The sequence below is a fragment of the Heterodontus francisci genome, chromosome 36, assembly GCF_036365525.1.
Source record: "Heterodontus francisci isolate sHetFra1 chromosome 36, sHetFra1.hap1, whole genome shotgun sequence".
Taxonomy (NCBI): domain Eukaryota; kingdom Metazoa; phylum Chordata; class Chondrichthyes; order Heterodontiformes; family Heterodontidae; genus Heterodontus; species Heterodontus francisci.
In genome coordinates this window covers 50157506-50176147 of record NC_090406.1, presented here as the reverse complement: position 1 = coordinate 50176147, position 18642 = coordinate 50157506, and the positions used below count along the sequence as shown (strand labels likewise).

Sequence of the window (18642 nt, the reverse complement as noted above, 5' to 3'; positions counted from 1 at the left end):
CCCCACTCCACCATCCCCCAATTCCCCAATCCCCACTCCACACCCCCTCCACTCCACCATCCCCCAATTCCCCAATCCCCACTCCACACCCCCTCCACTCCACCATCCCCCAATTCCCCAATACTCCACTCTTTGGTTCCAATAATCTTCTCGTTGATTATTTCTGGAATGCAACATTCAGCTGGAGTCACCCAAGCACGTATGTATGTCAATCTGATTATAAAGCATCTTTCAATGTTAATAAATACTGCAGTACATAGTTTACAGCAGGCACGGGAAGGGCTGACCAAGAAACATATCCACCTATCCAGCCAAAGACTTGCAGGTTGATAGGTAAATTGGCCATTGTAAATTGCCCCTAGTGTAGGTAGATGGTAGGAGAATGATGGGAATGTGGTAGGGAATATGGGATTAATGTAGGATTAGTATAAATGGGTGATTGTTGGTCGGCACAGACTCAGTGGGCCGAAGGGCCTGTTTCAGTGCTGTATCTCTAAATAAATAAAATAAAAAATAAAAATAAATATTAAGGAGTTAAAGTTCACTAGAGGAAACCAAGGGCCATTATCACCAATGAAATGTTTCTGCTGAACAGGCTGTGATAAGACGGGAAGGTTCTGGAAGCCTCCCATTCACTTCAATGGAAGAGACAATCAGACAGAGTGTACGAGGGATCCTGATTGACTATCACTCATTTCACCCTCCTGCTGAAAGCCAGTTTCACCCAATGAGCTGCCTGGCTATACACAAAAATAGAATCTTACAGCGTGCAAGAAGGCCACTCAGCCCAAAATGTCGGTGCTGGCTCTTTGAAAGGAATAAATTATTGATTTACTTTGTGTCTTAGTCCCTGCTCCCCAGTATTCTTAGACTAGGCCCAGGCCCAGGCCCAGGTTAGAAGCAGCTGAAGGCCGGGCCTCACTACAAGTTGTAGACATTGTGAACTTCAAATTGTCAATTCAACAGTAGTAGCTTTTCCTTCCTGCAGCAATGGCATATCCCGGATAGGAGATAGCTACTGTTTGGAATCAATCCATGGAATATGATGGGGACGGGGGGTGGTGGGAGCGGGCGGTGGTGGTCCACACAGGTGAGAGAGATGGTGAGGTGCAGCAGGAGTGGGGAGGGTTATTCTGAGAGTTCGGAACATTTAATCAAACAGAACAGAATTTGAGAGGCACAAGTAGGACATGGCTATGGTGGAATTGTTAATCCTCTGCGAAAGGTCCAGACACTGCCCCAGAGAAACGTCATCTTCATGGAGAACAGGACCAAGAAAAGGGCATTTTTATTCACATGAGTCCAGCATCCACAGTTGCTGTTCACCAATGCCCTCTTTTCATTCCTCTGTTGCAGCTGAGCTGGGGACAGAATTACAAAGTGGTAAGGACAAAGCAATGTGATCCGTCTTCAAGAGAGAAGGCGGGGGATTTCCACACCCAATGAGACTGCAATATCACAGCGCCCGCCTCTGCCTTCACAAAACACTGCCCCCTTTTTAATGGAGGCTAATCTCACAGTGCTGTGATACTGTAAATACTGTTAGCAAGGAGAAACTCCGATTTCCAGAATCATGTGGCTGACACACTCTTCTTCACTCCCAATCTGTAGACTGTTTACTGATTTGTTCCATATAATTAAAGCTTCATTAAAAAAAAGGCAGGCTTTTTTTGTAATTTGTTTGTAAACATGCAGCACGATGATACTGCTTGTGTCAACACCAAACGTAACGATGATAAATGTGATACATGATCCTTAGCTTATTTTCCCAGCTGCCAGAAGCTGCAATAGCAATGAAATCCTATCATGAAAACAGTGCCTCTTCAACATGGCCAATTTCTCTGAAGGGAGAATCCAGACCATAGAGGCACAATCTAAGGATGAGAGCTAGGCTCTTCAGGAGTGAAATCAGGAAGCATCTTTTCACACAGAGGTTATGAGTTTTGATGATATTGGTTGGGACAGAAATGTTGGCCGGAGTATTGGGAGAACGACTTGCTCTTAAAATAGTACCAAGGGATCTTTTACACTCACCCGAGAGGGACGACAGGGCCTTAAGTTGAACATCTCATCCACAAGAGAGCACTTTGTGCATTGCAGCACTTCCTCAGTACTGGAGTGTCAACCTGGATTTTGTGCTAAAGTCCCTAGAATGGGAACTGAACCCACAACCTTCTGACTGAAAGTTGAAAGTGCTACCTCTGAGTCACATCTGACAACATTCCAGTTAAACTCCAGCTTTTAACTCTTGCCAACCTGTGCCCAAGCTCTCTGGACTTGTGAAAGTGGGGTATGCCCCTAGAGGCAGAGGGTGTGTTCTTCATATCAGACAAACAGATGCTTTCCTGCTTTGCATTTCTCAGTATAGTGATGCATTTTCACATGTAATCTCCTCCAGCCCTACAACCCTCCAAGATCTCTACACTCCTCCATTTCTGGTCTCTTGCACATCCTGCATTTTAATCGCTCCACCATTGGTAGCTGTACCTTCAGTTGCCTGGGCCCTAAGCTCTGGAATTCACTCCCTAATTCTCTCTGCCTCTCTCTCTTCCTGGAAGACACTCCTTAAAACCTACCTCTTTGACCAAGCATTGGGTCATGTGCCATCGTGTTTCCTTTTTGGCTCAGTGTCAATTTCTGTCTGATGACACTCCTGTGAAGGACCTTGGGGAGGTGCTACCTAAAGGCAGGTTGTTGCTGTGTATCAGACATCCAAATGGGCAAGTGAAACATCTGTGTTGGAGGCTTTGTTTGGCTTCACCTCCTGCTCCAGACAGCTAACTTTCTCTGTGAGGTCCTGCCATCCTCTGGCAGTCAGAATGCGGGGAGGGTGAGTTCTGTGCCTACCCATGGTGCCAGGCCATGGCCTAGGCAGAGTTGGCTGGGCAGATTCTGGGTGTAATTTCCAAAAGAGACCTCATTGGAAAGGGATGGAAGGACAGTTCTTGCTGCTGATGTCAGGTATCTACAGCAGAATTGGGCAGCCAGAACTACAGGGCCATTGAAGACCTTCTTCTAATTTTTCGAAAACATTACATTTGACACACTGGCTGGAAGCAATCAATAGGCCATTTAGAATTTACAGCCTTTTCCTTTGCCTCCTTAACAATGCTGGAAGTAATTAGGAACAAAGGAACATAGGAGCAGGAGTAGGCCATTAAGCCCATCGAGCCTGCCCTACCATTCAATACGATCATGGCTGATCATCCACTTCAATGCCTTTTCCCCACACTATCCTCATATCCCTTTGTCATTTGTATTTAGAAATCTGTCATTCTCTGCTTTAAACATACTCAATGACTGAGCTTCCACAGCCCTCTGGGGTAGAGAATTCCAAAGATTCACAACCCTCTGAGTAAAGGCATTTCTCCTCCTCTCTGTCCTAAGCGGCTTCCCCCTTATTTTGAAATTGTGTCCGCTGGTTCTAGACTCCCCAACCAGGGGAAACATCTTACCTACATCCCTGTCTATCCCTTTCAGTATTTTGTAGGTTTCAATGAGATCACCTCTCATTCTTTGAAACTCTAGAGAAAACAGGCCCCGTTTCCCCAATCTCTCTTCATAGAACAGTCCCGCCATCCCGGGAACAAGTCTGGTGAACCTTCATTGCACTTTCTCTATGGCAATAATATCCTTCCTAAGGTAAGGGTATTTCCAATCCCACTGCCAAAACACAAAGGTAGAATTGAGGGGAAGCATGGAAGATGATGTATTTCCTTCACTGACATGGCACATTCACTGAGGAGGACAATTGGGGATGTGCTGGGAGCTGGCAATGAACAGTACACTGATTGACTACCCTTTCCCATCCATCCTGACATTGCCCATTTTTGGGTGAATCGAACCCAAAGACCAGCAGTGTAAAGACACAATTTCAACCCCCATTCTTCATCCTCATAAGGTTTCTGCAGCTGACTCTCTTATTCCCTCGAAAAAAGTGAGAATAGCAACTGAACAAATACCATATTGTCGCAGAGCTTCAGATGACCTGACCAAATGAATCCCTCTCACCCTGGACTCTGTTGTAGACTTGATAAGTGTTTGATTAAACAATTCAGTCTGCAGAATCTCACTCTTGGAATAAAAGGTCAGTCGATACTAATTGAAGGTAAATGATTGGTTAAGTGATGGCTTGCAGATCAGAAGCCAAGGTAAAGGTAATAACAGTTTATTGGAAAACACATCAGAGCAGAGTCATCAAGGGGCATACCAGACATTCAATGAAGTGAAGTGAAACAGATTGTTCCAGAGGCAATGTTTATCAGCTGATAGTACAGCTTGCAATATCTGATGAGACATCAAAGATAACACTCGGCACAAGGATTCTGTTACACTTCACAAAGACAAAACTGAGAGACAGAAGAGAGAGAAAGGGATGAGAGGTGAGACAAGAGAGAGGGAGTGGGAGAAAAAGAGTGACAGAACTTGTGAGGGAAGGAAGGAGGGACAAAAGGAGAGCAAAAGACTGAATATATCTAGAACCGAAAGGGAGGGAGAGAAGGATGAATAAATAGTAGCGGACTGATAGCCCACAGGCTCTTCTGAGCTTTATGTTTTACCTTGAAATACATCCAACCACCCGCAGGCTGAATAGCTTCACTTGCTCAGCACTGATTACAAGATTAAACACAGGGGAGGGACAGAAAACCTTTAAATTACCCAATTCGGTTAAATCAAAGCAGAGCAAAAACATCACTGCCTCTGTTTACAATAGGCTTTGTGTTCCCATCCTCAATAACTACACATTCCTGCACACATAGCTGGAATTGGATAGCTTCCTTAGTTTTATTCAGTCACCTATCACAAGAGGGCCAGTGCTCCAGAATGCCATCAATAAAACCTGAAAACAGGGAACTTCATAAATTGTCAAGACTACAGCATTATAGCTTTGCTACAGGATACTGTAAAGATAAAAGGAACTGACTGGAATTAATGTACGATACGCAGTCCCAGAGAAAAATATCAGCATATTAGATAATATACTGCTGTTGCTTAGAGCACATAGTCCCAGCTCAGCAACATCTGTCACATGTACACACTGACCCGCATCAGGGCCTGTCACATGTACACACTGACCAGAATCAGGGTCTGTCCCATGTACACACTGACCAGAATCAGAGCCTATCCCATGTACACACTGACCAGAATCAGGGTCTATCCCATGTACACACTGACCAGAATCAGGGTCTATCCCATGTACACACTGACCAGAATCACGGCCTGTCCCATGTACACACTGACCAGAATTAGGGTCCGTCCCATGTACACACTGACCAGAATCAGGGTCTATCCCATGTACACACTGACCAGAATCAGGGTCTATCCCATGTACACACTGACCAGAATCAGGGTCTGTCCCATGTACACACTGACCAGAATCAGGGTCTATCCCATGTACACACTGACCAGAATCAGGGTCTGTCCCATGTACACACTGACCAGAATCAGAGCCTATCCCATGTACACACTGACCAGAATCACGGCCTGTCCCATGTACACACTGACCAGAATCAGGGTCTGTCCCATGTACACACTGACCAGAATCAGTGTCTGTCCCATGTACACACTGACCAGAATCAGGGTCTGTCCCATGTACACACTGACCAGAATCAGGGCCTGTCCGATGTACACACTGACCAGAATCAGGGCCTGTCCCATGTACACACTGACCAGAATCAGGGTCTATCCCATGTACACACTGACCAGAATCAGGGTCTGTCCCATGTACACACTGACCAGAATCAGGGCCTGTCCCATGTACACACTGACCAGAATCAGGGCTCCTTGTCTCATGTACACACTGACCAGAATCAGGGTCTGTCCCATGTACACACTGACCAGAATCAGGGCTCCTTGTCTCATGTACACACTGACCAGAATCAGGGTCTGTCCCATGTGCACACTGACCAGAATCAAGGCCTGTCCCATGTATACACTGACCAGAATCAGGGCCTGTCCCATGTACACACTGACCAGAATCAGGGCTCCTTGTCTCATGTACACACTGACCAGAATCAGGGTCTGTCCCATGTACACACTGACCAGAATCAGGGCTCCTTGTCTCATGTACACACTGACCAGAATCAGAGCCTATCCCATGTACACACTGACCAGAATCAGGGCTCCTTGTCCCATGTTCACACTCAGCAGTATCAAGGTTATAAGGTCAAGGAACTGAATTATTTTAAGCACAGATAAGAATTTGCTGATGAATGATTCTGAGATTTGTAAGGAATGTGGAAATGTGAGTTAGCGAGCTGGCCTGCCCAGCGATACCATGTGCAGAGCTGAAGAGTCACTGCCGATATATGTCACGGTCGAGTGATTGAAGGCAGTGATTCCTCAGACAGTAACTCTCAGTACCATCATTGGCAGTAGTAGATTAGAGACAGTGCCTGTCTTCGCAGAGACATTCAGCATAATTAGTGTAGTCAGACGCCTGGATTCTCTATGCTGGCATAATAACACTCTGTTTTATGGTATTTGGGAGTTGTGAACTGCCCTCACAGTAATTATACAATTTACAGCTTCTTGTTTTCAGGAGTGTTAAACATAGTACATTCTTGCTGATTAAAAAGATTCTCCATGAGAAGAGCAATCTCAACCACAATTGATATAATGTCTTCAATGCAGGAGAATATCCTAAAGTGCTTCACTGAAGCATAATCAGCCAAACATGAACAGCAAACCAAGGAATTGTTGGGATAGGTGATAGGTCAAAAAGGTTGGCTTTCAGGCCGCCTGTATCAAGTCCCGTTCAACCATCGACTCTGTGCTGGTTGGCAACAGCTCGATTTTAAAATTCTCATCCTTGTTTTCTACTTCCTCTATGGCCACACCCCTCCCTATCTCTGTAATCTCCTCCAGCCCCACAACTCTCCATCTGCATTCCTCTAATTCTTCATCTTGTGTAGTCTTGATTTTAATCGCTACACCTCTGGTGGCTGTGCCTTCAGTTGCCTCGGCCCCAAGCTCTGGAAACCTCTCCTTCTCTTTACCTTACTTTCCTCCTTTAAGATGCTCCTTACAACCTACCTCTTTGATCAAGCTCTTGGTCACCTGACCTAACATCTCCTTATGTGGCCAAGAACAGGGAAAGAATCTTACTTGGGAATGGTCTGAGAGTCTCCCACTGCCAAAGGTTGGGGAGTTAAATCCGGAGCTTTCATGGATTGAGGATTCAGCAGCAGACATGTCTACACTGGCTTGTAGCCGGGAGAGGATTCGGATAAGATCTCATCCTTTGTAACACCAGACAGATGTTTGATAAAGGCACAGTGAAGTCAGGAGTCCTTCCAGGTGCATGATATGTATAATTAGTATTTTGGAGTAATGATGCACATCGGATAATGGGATTCCTCCTATCTTTCTCCTCAATTACACTTAGGATCATAAGGAAGTATAGCACAATGTCCCCCTGATATAGAAGGACTGGCCAATGACATCAGCCAAACAAAGACCTAAAGCATCATCCACATTCTGGTTATACCCTGGTCACAGAATATAATTTCTACATTTCCTGTCCCCTGGGGCTGAAGGGATGAGATGATAAGCTCTACCAACTGTGCCAGGCAGTGCTGGCATACAGGATCCCCGTGTCATGCCATCCCAACATCAGCTCAGGGCTGGATGGAGGCTAGGGGGTTCCACAGAGGAAGTAAATTAAAATTGGAGTTCCCTGGGGAGCTCTGTGCGTGTGAGAGAGAAAGGGAAAGAGAGAGAGAGAGACAGCTGCCCTGGAGACTGCTGTCAACGGCAGAAGTGTCATTGAGAGAGCTGACACTGGGAGGGCTGCCACTGGGAGATGTGTCACTGGGAGAAATGTCACAAGGAGAGGAGCCCCTGAAAGAGCTGTCACCAGGAAAGGGGTCACTGGCAGAAGTGGCACTGGGGGAGGTGTCACTAGGCGAATTGTCACTGGTAGGGGTATCACTGGAGAGATGTCACTGGGAGAGGTGTCACTGGGGGAGGTGTCACTGGGGGAGGTGTCACTGGGAGAGGTGAAGTGTCACGAGGAAAAGTGTCACGGGGGAGGTGTCACTGGGAGAAGTTACACTGGGGGAAGTGTCACTGGGGTAGGTGTCACTGGGAGAGGTGAAATGTCACGAGGAAAAGTGTCACGGGGGAGGTGTCACTGGGAGAAGTTACACTGGGGGAAGTGTCACTGGGGTAGGTGTCACTGGGAGAGGTGAGGTGTCACTGGGAGAGGTGAGGTGTCACTGGGGGAGGTGTCACTGGTAGAAGTGTCACTGGGGGAGGTGTCACGGGGGAGGTGTCACTGGGGGAGGTGTCACTGGGAGAAGTGCCACTGGGGGAGGTGAGGTGTCACTGGGAGAAATACTTTCAGTTGAATAATATAACTTTTAGTGTTAATGAGGAGTTGTTTATGTCCTTTAGAGATGGAGAGGAGACTGGAGTCAAACAGTGGTTTCGATATGACATTTGTTATGTCAGATTATAAAATCTTTACTTGTGGGAATAATGTGAAGAGCCCAAGTTTGGTATGTGTTGAGCTGGTTGATCTTAGTCAAGGCAGCTTTAGTAATGTTACCTGGGACCTGTGGAAATGGAGGGGGGGGGGTCGGGGGGGGGGGGCGCGGTGGTAAGCAGGGTGGGGGGTGGGGGGGAGAAAGCTGCTGGACTCTTCCTCCTAACTGATGCCTACCAGCTCCAGCTCTGAAGTATACACTATGCTTCCCAGGGTTGCAGATCCTGCTGACACTCACTGTCTATGCAGAATGCTCACTCAGGTGGGAGCAGCTGATGGCAACGTTAGTTAAAGTTTTGAAAGCAGAGGTAACATTTCAAAGTGATGAAGGGTCACTGACCTGAAACGTTAACTCTGCTTCTATCAGCACAGATGCTGCCAGACCTGCTGAGTATTTCCAGCACTTTCTGTTTTTATTTCAGATTTCCAGCATCTGCAGTATTTTGCTTTTTAGTTAAAATGATGATTTGCACAGCAGGTTTCAAATAACTGTAACAGTGTGATCTATAGGCAGGTTCAGAGCCAGGAGCAGTCAATATATTAACAGCGTAAATATTGACAAAAGGCACATATTTCTCCATGTGGAACTTCTTTTATCAATTCAAACATTAAGTGGGGACACTAGGTGATGCACTTATTGACTTATGGCCTTTCACTTGTAGGATCGACATTTGAATTCAGCCCACACTGACACAATGAAAGTGCTTGTTAGTGCCCAATATTTACACTGAACCAGAACACGGTCAATGCTCACCCCTGATTCCTATACAAACAAACATGTTCTCCTTTGTAAGTAGGTATAGTCATTCCCAAAGTATGAGGTGTGAGTAGGCAGGGCAGGTAATTCTGTAATAAAAACAAGAAACGCTGGAAATACTCAGCTGGTCTGGCAGCATCTTTTTTAGAACATTACAGCGCAGTACAGGCCCTTCGGCCCTCGATGTTGCGCCGACCTGTGAAACCATCTGACCTACACTATTCCATTTTCATCCATATGTCTATCCAATGACCATTTAAATGCCCTTAAAGTTGGCGAGTCTACTACTGCTGCAGGCAGGGCGTTCCACGCCCCTACTACTCTCTGAGTAAAGAAACTACCTCTAACATCTGTCCTATATCTATTACCCCTCAACTTAAAGCTATGTCCCCTCGTGTTTGTCATCACCATCCGAGGAAAAAGACTCTCACTATCCACCCTATCTAACCCTCTGATTATCTTATATGTCTCTATTAAGTCACATCTCCTCCTCTTTCTCTCCAACGAAAACAACCTCAAGTCCCTCAGCCTTTCCTCGTAAGACCTTCCCTCCATACCAGGCAACATCCTAGTAAATCTCCTCTGCACCCTTTCCAAAGCTTCCACATCCTTCCTATAATGCGGTGACCAGAACTGCACGCAATACTCCAGGTGCGGCCTCACCAGAGTTTTGTACAGCTGCAGCATGACCTCGTGGCTCCGAAACTCGATCCCCCTACTAATAAAAGCTAACACACCATATGCCTTCTTAACAGCCCTATTAACCTGGGTAGCAACTTTCAGGGATTTATGTACCTGGACACCAAGATCTCTCTGCTCATCTACACTACCAAGAATCTTCCCATTAGCCCAGTACTCTGCATTCCTGTTACTCCTTCCAAAGTGAATCACCTCACACTTTTCCGCATTAAACTCCATTTGCCATCTCTCAGCCCAGCTCTGCTGCCTATCTATGTCCCTCTGTACCCTACAACATCCTTCGGCACTATCCACAACTCCACCGACCTTCGTGTCATCCGCAAATTTACTAACCCACCCTTCTACACCCTCATCCAGGTCATTTATAAAAATGACAAACAGCAGTGGCCCCAAAACAGATCCTTGATGTACACCACTAGTAACTAAACTCCAGGATGAACATTTGCCATCAACCACCACCCTCTGTCTTCTTTCAGCTAGCCAATTTCTGATCCAAAGCTCTAAATCACCTTCAACCCCATACTTCCATATTTTCTGCAATAGCCTACCGTGGGGAACCTTATCAAACGCCTTACTGAAATCCATATACACCACATCCACTGCTTTACCCTCATCCACCTGTTTGGTCACCTTCTCGAAAAACTCAATAAGGTTTGTGAGGCACAATATACCCTTCACAAAACCGTGCTGACTATCGCTAATTAACTTATTCTTTTCAAGATGATTATAAATCCTATCTCTTATAACCTTTTCCAACATTTTACCCACAACCGAAGTAAGGCTCACAGGTCTATAATTACCAGGGCTGTCTCTACTCCCCTTCTTGAACAAGGGGACAACATTTTCTATCCTCCAGTCTTCTGGCACTATTCCTGTCGACAATGACGACATAAAGATCACGGACAAAGGCTCTGCAATCTCCTCCCTGGCTTCCCAGAGAATCCTAGGATAAATCCCATCTGGCCCAGGGGACTTATCTATTTTCACACTTTCCAAAATTGCTAACACCTCCTCCTTGTGCACCTCAATCCCATCTAGCCTAGTAGTCTGAATCTCAGTATTCTCCTCGACAACATTTTCTTTCTCTACTGTAAATACTGACGAAAAATATTCATTTAACGCTTCCCCTGTGGAGAGAGAAGTAGAGTTTACGTTTCAGGTCAGTGACCCTTCTTCAGAACTGGCAAATATTAGAAATGTAAAAGGTTTTCAGCAAGTAACACCGGGGTGGGGCAAGAGATAATAAAGGAGAAGGTGTTGATAGGACAAGGTTCCAGAATAGCTGACCTGAAGGTCATGGAGCAAAGGCAAACAATATGTTAATGGTGTGTTGAAAGACAAAGCATTAGTACAGATAGGGTGTTAATGGACTGAAAACTGAACAGCCACAAGTACGAGCATGAAAAAAACAGTGGTAGGCAAACTGAACAAACTAAGATAAACACAAAAAAAATAAAAAATAAAAAATAAAAGTAAAATGGGGGGCCCGTCATGCTCTGAAATTATTGAATTCAATGTTCAGTCCGGCAGGCTGAAGTGTGCCTAATCAATAAATTCAAGCTTGCGTTGATGTTCACTGGAACACTGCAGCAATCCCAGGACAGAGATGTGAGCATGAGAGCAGGGGGGAGTGTTGAAATGGCAAGCAACCGGAAGCTCAGGGTCCTGCTTGCGGACTGAGCGGAGGTGTTCCGCAAAGCGGTCACCCAGTCTGCGCTTGGTCTCCCCAATGTAGAGGAGACCACACTGTGAGCAGCGAATACAGTATACTACATTGAAAGAAGTACAAGTAAATCGCTGCTTCACCTGAAAGGGGTGTTTGCGGCCTGGGATAGTGAGGAGAGAGGAGGTAAAAGGGCAGGTATTACACCTCCTGCGATTGCATGGGAAGGTGTTGTAGGAAGGGGGCGAGGTGGTGGGGGTAATGGAGGAGTGGACCAGGGTGTCGCAGAGAGAACGATCCCTTCGGAATGCTGACAGGGGAAGGGAGGGGAAGGTGCGTTTGGTAGTGGCATCACGCTGGAGGTGGCAGAAATGGCGGAGGATGATCCTTTGGATATGGAGGCTGATGGGGTGGAAAGTGAGGAGAAGGGGAACCCTGTCACGGTTCTGGGAGGGAGGGGCAGTGTTGAGGGTAGAAGTGCGGGAAATGGGCCGGACATGGTTGAGGGCCCTGTCAACCACAGTGGGGGGAAATCCTCGGTTGAGGAAAAAGGAGGTCATATCAGAAGCACTGACATGGAAGGTAGCATCATCAGAGCAGATGCGTCAGAGACGGAGAAACTGGGAGAATGGAATGGAGTCCTTACAGGAGGTAGGGTGTGAAGAAGTGTAGTCGAAGTAGCCATAGGAGTCAGTGGGCTTATAATGGTTATTAGTAGACAACCTATCCCCAGAGATGGAGACAGAGAAGTCGAGGAAGGGAAGGGAAGTGTCAGAGGTGGACCATGTAAAGGTGAGAGACGGGTGGAAATTGGAAGCAAAGTTGATAAAGTTTTCCAGTTCGGGGCGGGAGCAGGAAACGGCACCGATACAGTCATCAATGTACCGGAAAAAGAGTTGGGTAGGGCTGGAACAAGGAATGTTCGACATATTCCACAAAAAGACAGGCATAATTCTATACTGGGATAGGAAAAATCCAAGGGACAGTCATTCAGCTCTTCTTTTATGTGGTGGCAAGGCAACGGAGTCCCTTTTAAAGAGATGCCGTACCAGCAGTGTCCCCTTTAAAGAAGCGTCTTTCAAACAGGGTCCCCTTTAAAGAAGCGTCTTTCAAACAGGGTCCCCTTTCAAGAGAAGCCTTATCAAGCACGTCTCCTTTAAAGAGATGCATTACAAAACAGATCCCCTTTAAAAAGAACATCTCACTGTCAGGGCTCCTTCTAAAAAGTGAATGAAAGAACATAAGATTTTAAGTATTATTTTGAAATGCCTATTTCTAAACTTGAGTGTCCTGGAAAGATTGCATTGGACTTGATAGAGTGGAACAGGTCCCACAGATCGAACCTGAGTTCATACATTATGAACATGATTCAGTTCAAGAGAACCGGAAAACCTTACTTTCAGTAGTTTGAGTGTTTGTGCCCTGAAGGAGATTTAGTTCAATTATATTAAGTTGCTGATGGGGAATGTTTGAGTGGCTGCCAAAAATAACACATTGTCTTGGTCGTGAGTGTTGTCAGCCATTCTTTCTCTCTGCCACATGGACGTGTGAGTGCAGGGATGAAATGGCAAGTAGATTCTCACTTACAGTCAACAGCATTCTGATAGCTTGCTGTTTCTGGCTGGAGCCTTGAGCTATGACATCATTTGATATCATTGTCATGACAACAGTCATCAGCTGTTCCACATGACCATGTCCTTGTCAAGCAAGAGGCAGTTTCCAGGGATTGCAGTATTGGAACATGTGACATTTCATCCAAATTGTTCCATGTTAGTTTACTGTTAATCAGTGGTCTAATTTAAAACTGCCACGTTCAATATATGCTAAAGGTCCACATTCTCAGGAGGAGTTGTGACTTTCAGTCATTTCCTCATAGTCGACACCTATGATGGGCCAGAATGAATGGCTGTCAGGTCACTACAAACACACAAGAGCCCAGAGTGCTGTATTGGTTCAAGGGTTGAGTTCGGAGAAAGGACATGGATTTATTTAATGTCGTTCATGACCTTAGGACCCCTCCAAGTTGTTCATAGCCAACTAAGTACTTTTGAAGTGTAGTAGTCACTGCTCTAAAGTAGGGAAACATGGTGGGCAAGCGGTGCACAGCAAGATCCCACAAACAGCAATGAGCTAATGACCGATAACGTTTTTTCTTGTTATTTTGATTGAAGGATAAACATTGGCCAGGATAATGGGAGAAGTTGCCTACTCTTCTTTGAAATAGCGCCATGGGATTTTTTTCTATCCAGCTGCGAAGGCAGAGGGCCTCGATTTAACGTCTCATCCACAAAATGGTCCCTCCAATAGTGCAGTTCTCCCTCAGTACTGCATTAAAGTGCCGGTCTGGATTCTGTGCTGAAGTCTCTGGAGGTTGATGTGAAGGCACAAACTCAGAGGCAAAGTGCTAATGGCTGAGCCAAGCCTGACTCCTAGAAAATTCAGCATAACTGAGTAAATGTACAGGATGGAAAATAACCGTCAGGTTTTTGACATATTGCACTTCTGATAGATTTTGTAAGAATTAATGAGATGTGCAGCTTATAACTGGAAGGACGATTGTTACTCTGAGAATCATCAGCTTAACTTGATATTTGAATGGACAGCCACATGTTAGAACTACTTTTTTTGCAGTGGAGGATCAGATTTGTGCTATTTTCCTGCCCTCCCTTGATCTCTGTGCACCATGGTGGATGGTGTTTGTGGGCGACCTTCTCCCTGCTCTCTGATGGTGCCACTTTGAAACATCCACCAACATGTGAAGCAGTGCAGGCTGATTTCCCTCGACTCCACCTCTCTGTTGGAATGACTTACGTCTCCATCCACAGCTCTGCACAGTGCCACAGTTCAAACCACGAACACAATGTGTGAGGAATTCTGGGGGGTTTTCAGTCCATCCTTCCCTGGAGTTCTCACATTGCCCACAGCCCTGTAACACTGCACACTGTGACTTCGTACTTTTCAAGTTTCATGAATTTCTAACAAATGAAGCATCAATAATCACCTAGAACACAGAGAAACAGGAGTTATCAACTGCTGAACTCTAGAAATGTGTGGGACAAGGATGAACAAGGTGAGTATGGGTGAATTGCGACTGTATTGGGACGGTTAAGGTTGAGTTGGGAATGAGTCAAGGTGGACTGGGTAAGGGTTGGTTGGAGTGGTAAAAGGAGATTGAAGTGGGTAAGGGTGGATTGGGCTGGTTGAGGGTGGGTTGGCGTGGTAAAGGGCGGGTTAGGGTGGGCATAGGATCATAAGATCAAAGGAAATAGACGCAGGAGTAGGCCATTCGGCCCACTGAGCCTGCTCCACGATTCAAACAGATCATGACTGATCATCCACCTCAATGCCATTTTTCCCCCACTTCCCCCATATCCCTTGATGTCATTAGTATCCATAAGTGTTAAAAATCTCTCAACTCCCCCTCCCCTCCAAAAAAAGTTTTAAAACATGACAATCATCAAGAGAATTGAAAATGACTTTCTTCCAAGTTCTTCCAGTGGATAGTGTCATTTCTGTACCAAGCAGGAACTTCTACCAGCTGTAATTTACTTACTATAACATGCCTTATTTGTACACATCAAAATAACACCATTAAACGTGATTTCAAAGCTCAATTTTTAGCTTGCAAGATAGTTTCCTTTATTTTCCTTTATGAGCCAGTTGGAGTGATAGAGGGAGATTGGACTGGGTTTTTATGAAAGGTCACTGACCTGAAACGTTAACTCTGCTTCTCTCTCCACAGATACCGCCTGACCTGCTGAGTATTTTCAGAATTTCTTGTTTTTATTTCAGATTTCCAGCATCTGCAGTATTTTATTTTTGTTTTTATATTAGACTGGGTAAGTAAGGATGAGTTGGGGTGGATAAGGGCGGGTTGGAGTGGGTAAGAGTGGGTTAGACTGGGTAAAGGGAGATTGGAGTGGGTAAAGGGAGATTGGAGTGGGTAAGGGGGGGTTAGACTGGGTAAGGGTGGATTTGAGTGGGTAAGGCTGGGTTAGACTGGGTAAGGGTGGATTTGAGTGGGTAAGGGCGGGTTGGACTGGGTAAGGGTGGATTTGAGTGGGTAAGGTTGGGTTGGACTGGGTAAGGGTGGATTTGAGTGGGTAAGGTTGGGTTGGACTGGGTAAGGGTGGATTTGAGTGGGTAAGGGTGCACACTGACAGCTGGCCCGGGACGTTCCTTGCCCTGTCTTGCTGAAACGGATCGAAAGTTTGTACGAGCCCCGCTCTCCGCCAATCAGACGGTGCTGGAGCTATTTAAAGTGTGAATGTGTGCGAGTTTCTTTCAGTGCCTACTGGAGGCTTCTCTCAAAGAGCAGATCAAACAGAGCCACAGGCACCGAGCCCACTGCACATTCTGCACCCAATACAAGCTACAGGTTCCCGCAGCAAAGACTCTCCTGCTCGGCCGAGGCTGCAGATTTCTCACCATGGGACACTGGTTTTTTCAGGCTCACATCCCCCTGCTCCTCGGCTTCACCATCCTGCAAGTGTTTGCCGAGAAAGTGAGGGCAGACAACGCGACAGGTAAGTGAGGAGTGAAAGAGAGAGAGGGAGAGAAAGCGGGAAAAAAAGAAAGGGGTGAAAGAGAGGGAGAGAGAAAGGGAGAGAATGATAGTGATGGTGAGAGTGGGAGTGAGAGTGAGTGAAAATGTGGCGAAGTTTTACAACTTTTAGACAGTTGAAGTTGTAGAGTTGGGTTTTAAACTGATAATGTGTTCACATTCAGACTTCTGTAAACTCTTGAGCTGCAGTCCTCTGTGAAGCAGCAATAGGAATTCACTTTATCAAAGGGCTTGTGTATATTACTGTATTATTTGCTTCCAATTATTGAAGATTTTTTTTGACTTGAATGATTTGAGTTTTTGTTGCTCCCAGCCCCATTATTTTCCTCTTGTTACTGGGCAGGAAAACTTAGTGAGAACTCCTCTCCTGACACTAATGCTGAAGTTCTATAACAAGGTGAAAACTGACTGAGTTTGGCTGCTGGTTGTTTGAAACTTCAGGTTGAGGTATTCCCTGCTGTGCTGGGATTGGGATAAGCTTCATCGCCAAGGCTGGATCGATCGTCTTCAAATCCCTCTTTTAATGAAAAACTGGGTGAATGCAGGCTGTTAATTGTCATGTGCGGCTGACGGACGAAGTCCTGGGACTGTTAGCTTTGGAATGTGAGATTTCTGAGAATGTGATTTTGTTAGCAGCTCTTTAATTATGAAGGGTAAGTAACAAGGACTGATATCTGCCACTTTCATTAAAGGAGGAATTTCAGTTAGAGAGTTACATTTATCAATGAACAGCAGTCCTCTTAGAGCGAGCAGCATTTCAGCCTCCTTTATTTGTTTAGCAAGGTGCAGGGTTAGTATTGATGCAGTTCCACTGACTGTTAAGGACGAGCCGTGTGGATGTGTGTGTGTGTCTCTCTCTGCACTTGACAGTCGAGCCTCACTGAATAAAGCAGTGTGAAAGCCCACCCATGAGCAGCCTACAGAATTCACATTGCTTGGCCTTCATTGGCCCTCCACACACCCTCCCCCATGTCTTCACAAGCCAACCTGATCCCAATTCCACTTGATGCCTTAAGGAATTTGTTTAAAGCCTCTTAAAGGGACACAGCACCACCAGCAGAGTTTGTATGTTTTCCCATCAGACTGTGAATTCATGACTAGATCACAATTTGAGGTGATAATAGCACCTTTATTATGTAACTGGAACGAGAGTGGGAGTGGAGTGAAAGTAACTTTGCCCTGTGGACTATCAGAGAACTTTACTGTTTAATAACTTGTATATTTAACAACCATGAATGTAATTTACCGTCATTCCATCCTCTGCCTACTTGCAAAATATAGTGTATGTTGTGGGAGAGAGAATGTGTGTATCTGCAGTGTATCCAAGTGTGCCTCCGTGGAGCATCCATGTGTGTCCGTGTGCGTATCCAGTACCTGTGTATGTCCATGTGTATATGTGTGTTGTCAGGGTGTGTCTGCTTTTGTGCGTCCATGTGTATCCCTGTGTATCCGTGTGTCTGTGTGTGTGTGTTTGTGTTTGTGTGAATCATGCCTCTGTATGTTTGGATAGTTATGACTTTGTGCATGTAGGGTTATGATGGTGCTTACACTCCTTTTGAAGCACCTTGGAACATTTCAGTACATTAAAGGCACTATGTAAATGCAAGTTGTTATTGTGGACAGTGTTTGGCATATTGCAGAGAAACCCACTGCTCCCAGGTGAAAGTAAACTGATGGTCAGACTGTAACGCTGCTTCAGGTGATTGGCAGTAACATCTCTGAGTGTAATGAGATGCAGAGTGTGTAAGTCTTCTCGACGTCATGATGGTGTGACTGCTGGTTGCCGCCGGTGATTTGGGTTACTGCAGCACAGGGTCAGTGACAGATTGGAATGTACTGACTGGCAATTCATTGTTCACACAGCTAGATGGAATGCTTCACAGCAACTCTTAAAGGAACAGGCTCCTAACAAGTTGTGTGATGGGAACAGGCTGTTTGGTTGATTGTGTTGTGGTTTAGCCAGTGCTGTGTCTGCAGGGACATAAAGATTTTTGGCTTTTATTTTGGAATCTATATCTTTTTATTCCATTGATATATAAAATCCAGCAGCACAATTGGAACCACAGGGACACCATGGTTTTCTTCATGGGATCATTGTTCCTTCTTGCATGTGTGAGCGTGTTGGGGTGCGGGAGCCTGTGTGATGGTACAAGGGCAGTGTGAGCTGAGGGATAGGAGTGGGTGCCTATGAGATATTACCAGGATAGTATGAACTAATCTCTTGGCTGTCTAATTGTTAAATAAAATAATACAATTTATGCAATTGTCAACCTTTCTGTGCTAAATACGGCGAAAGGAATTAGACTCACCAAGCTAACCTAGTGTCTCTGCACAGTCCTAACTTCACACTGAGGATTCCCTTTGTGTTGTGTGGCAATGCCATCATGCTGACTGTAATAGATTCAGATCCAATCTAGCAGCTCAAAACTGGGCATCCATGAGGCACTGTGGGCCATCAGCAGCATTAGAAT

General features: G+C 45.6%; 2 protein-coding genes across 2 annotated transcripts in view; both read left to right on the top strand.

Annotated features, from left to right (window-relative positions):
- LOC137351480 (disintegrin and metalloproteinase domain-containing protein 10-like) overlaps window positions 1-1603 on the top strand; it is a 139031-nt gene extending 137428 nt beyond the window's left edge. Inside the window, exon 13 of the mRNA XM_068015927.1 lies at window positions 1357-1603. Coding sequence (XP_067872028.1) covers window positions 1357-1403 — 47 coding nt within the window. The 3' untranslated portion in view covers window positions 1404-1603. The remainder of the gene's footprint in view (window positions 1-1356) is intronic.
- Window positions 1604-15910: 14307 nt separating this feature from the next.
- LOC137351810 (lipoprotein lipase-like) overlaps window positions 15911-18642 on the top strand; it is a 45856-nt gene continuing 43124 nt past the window's right edge. The window contains exon 1 of the mRNA XM_068016664.1: window positions 15911-16133. Coding sequence (XP_067872765.1) covers window positions 16037-16133 — 97 coding nt within the window. The 5' untranslated portion in view covers window positions 15911-16036. The remainder of the gene's footprint in view (window positions 16134-18642) is intronic.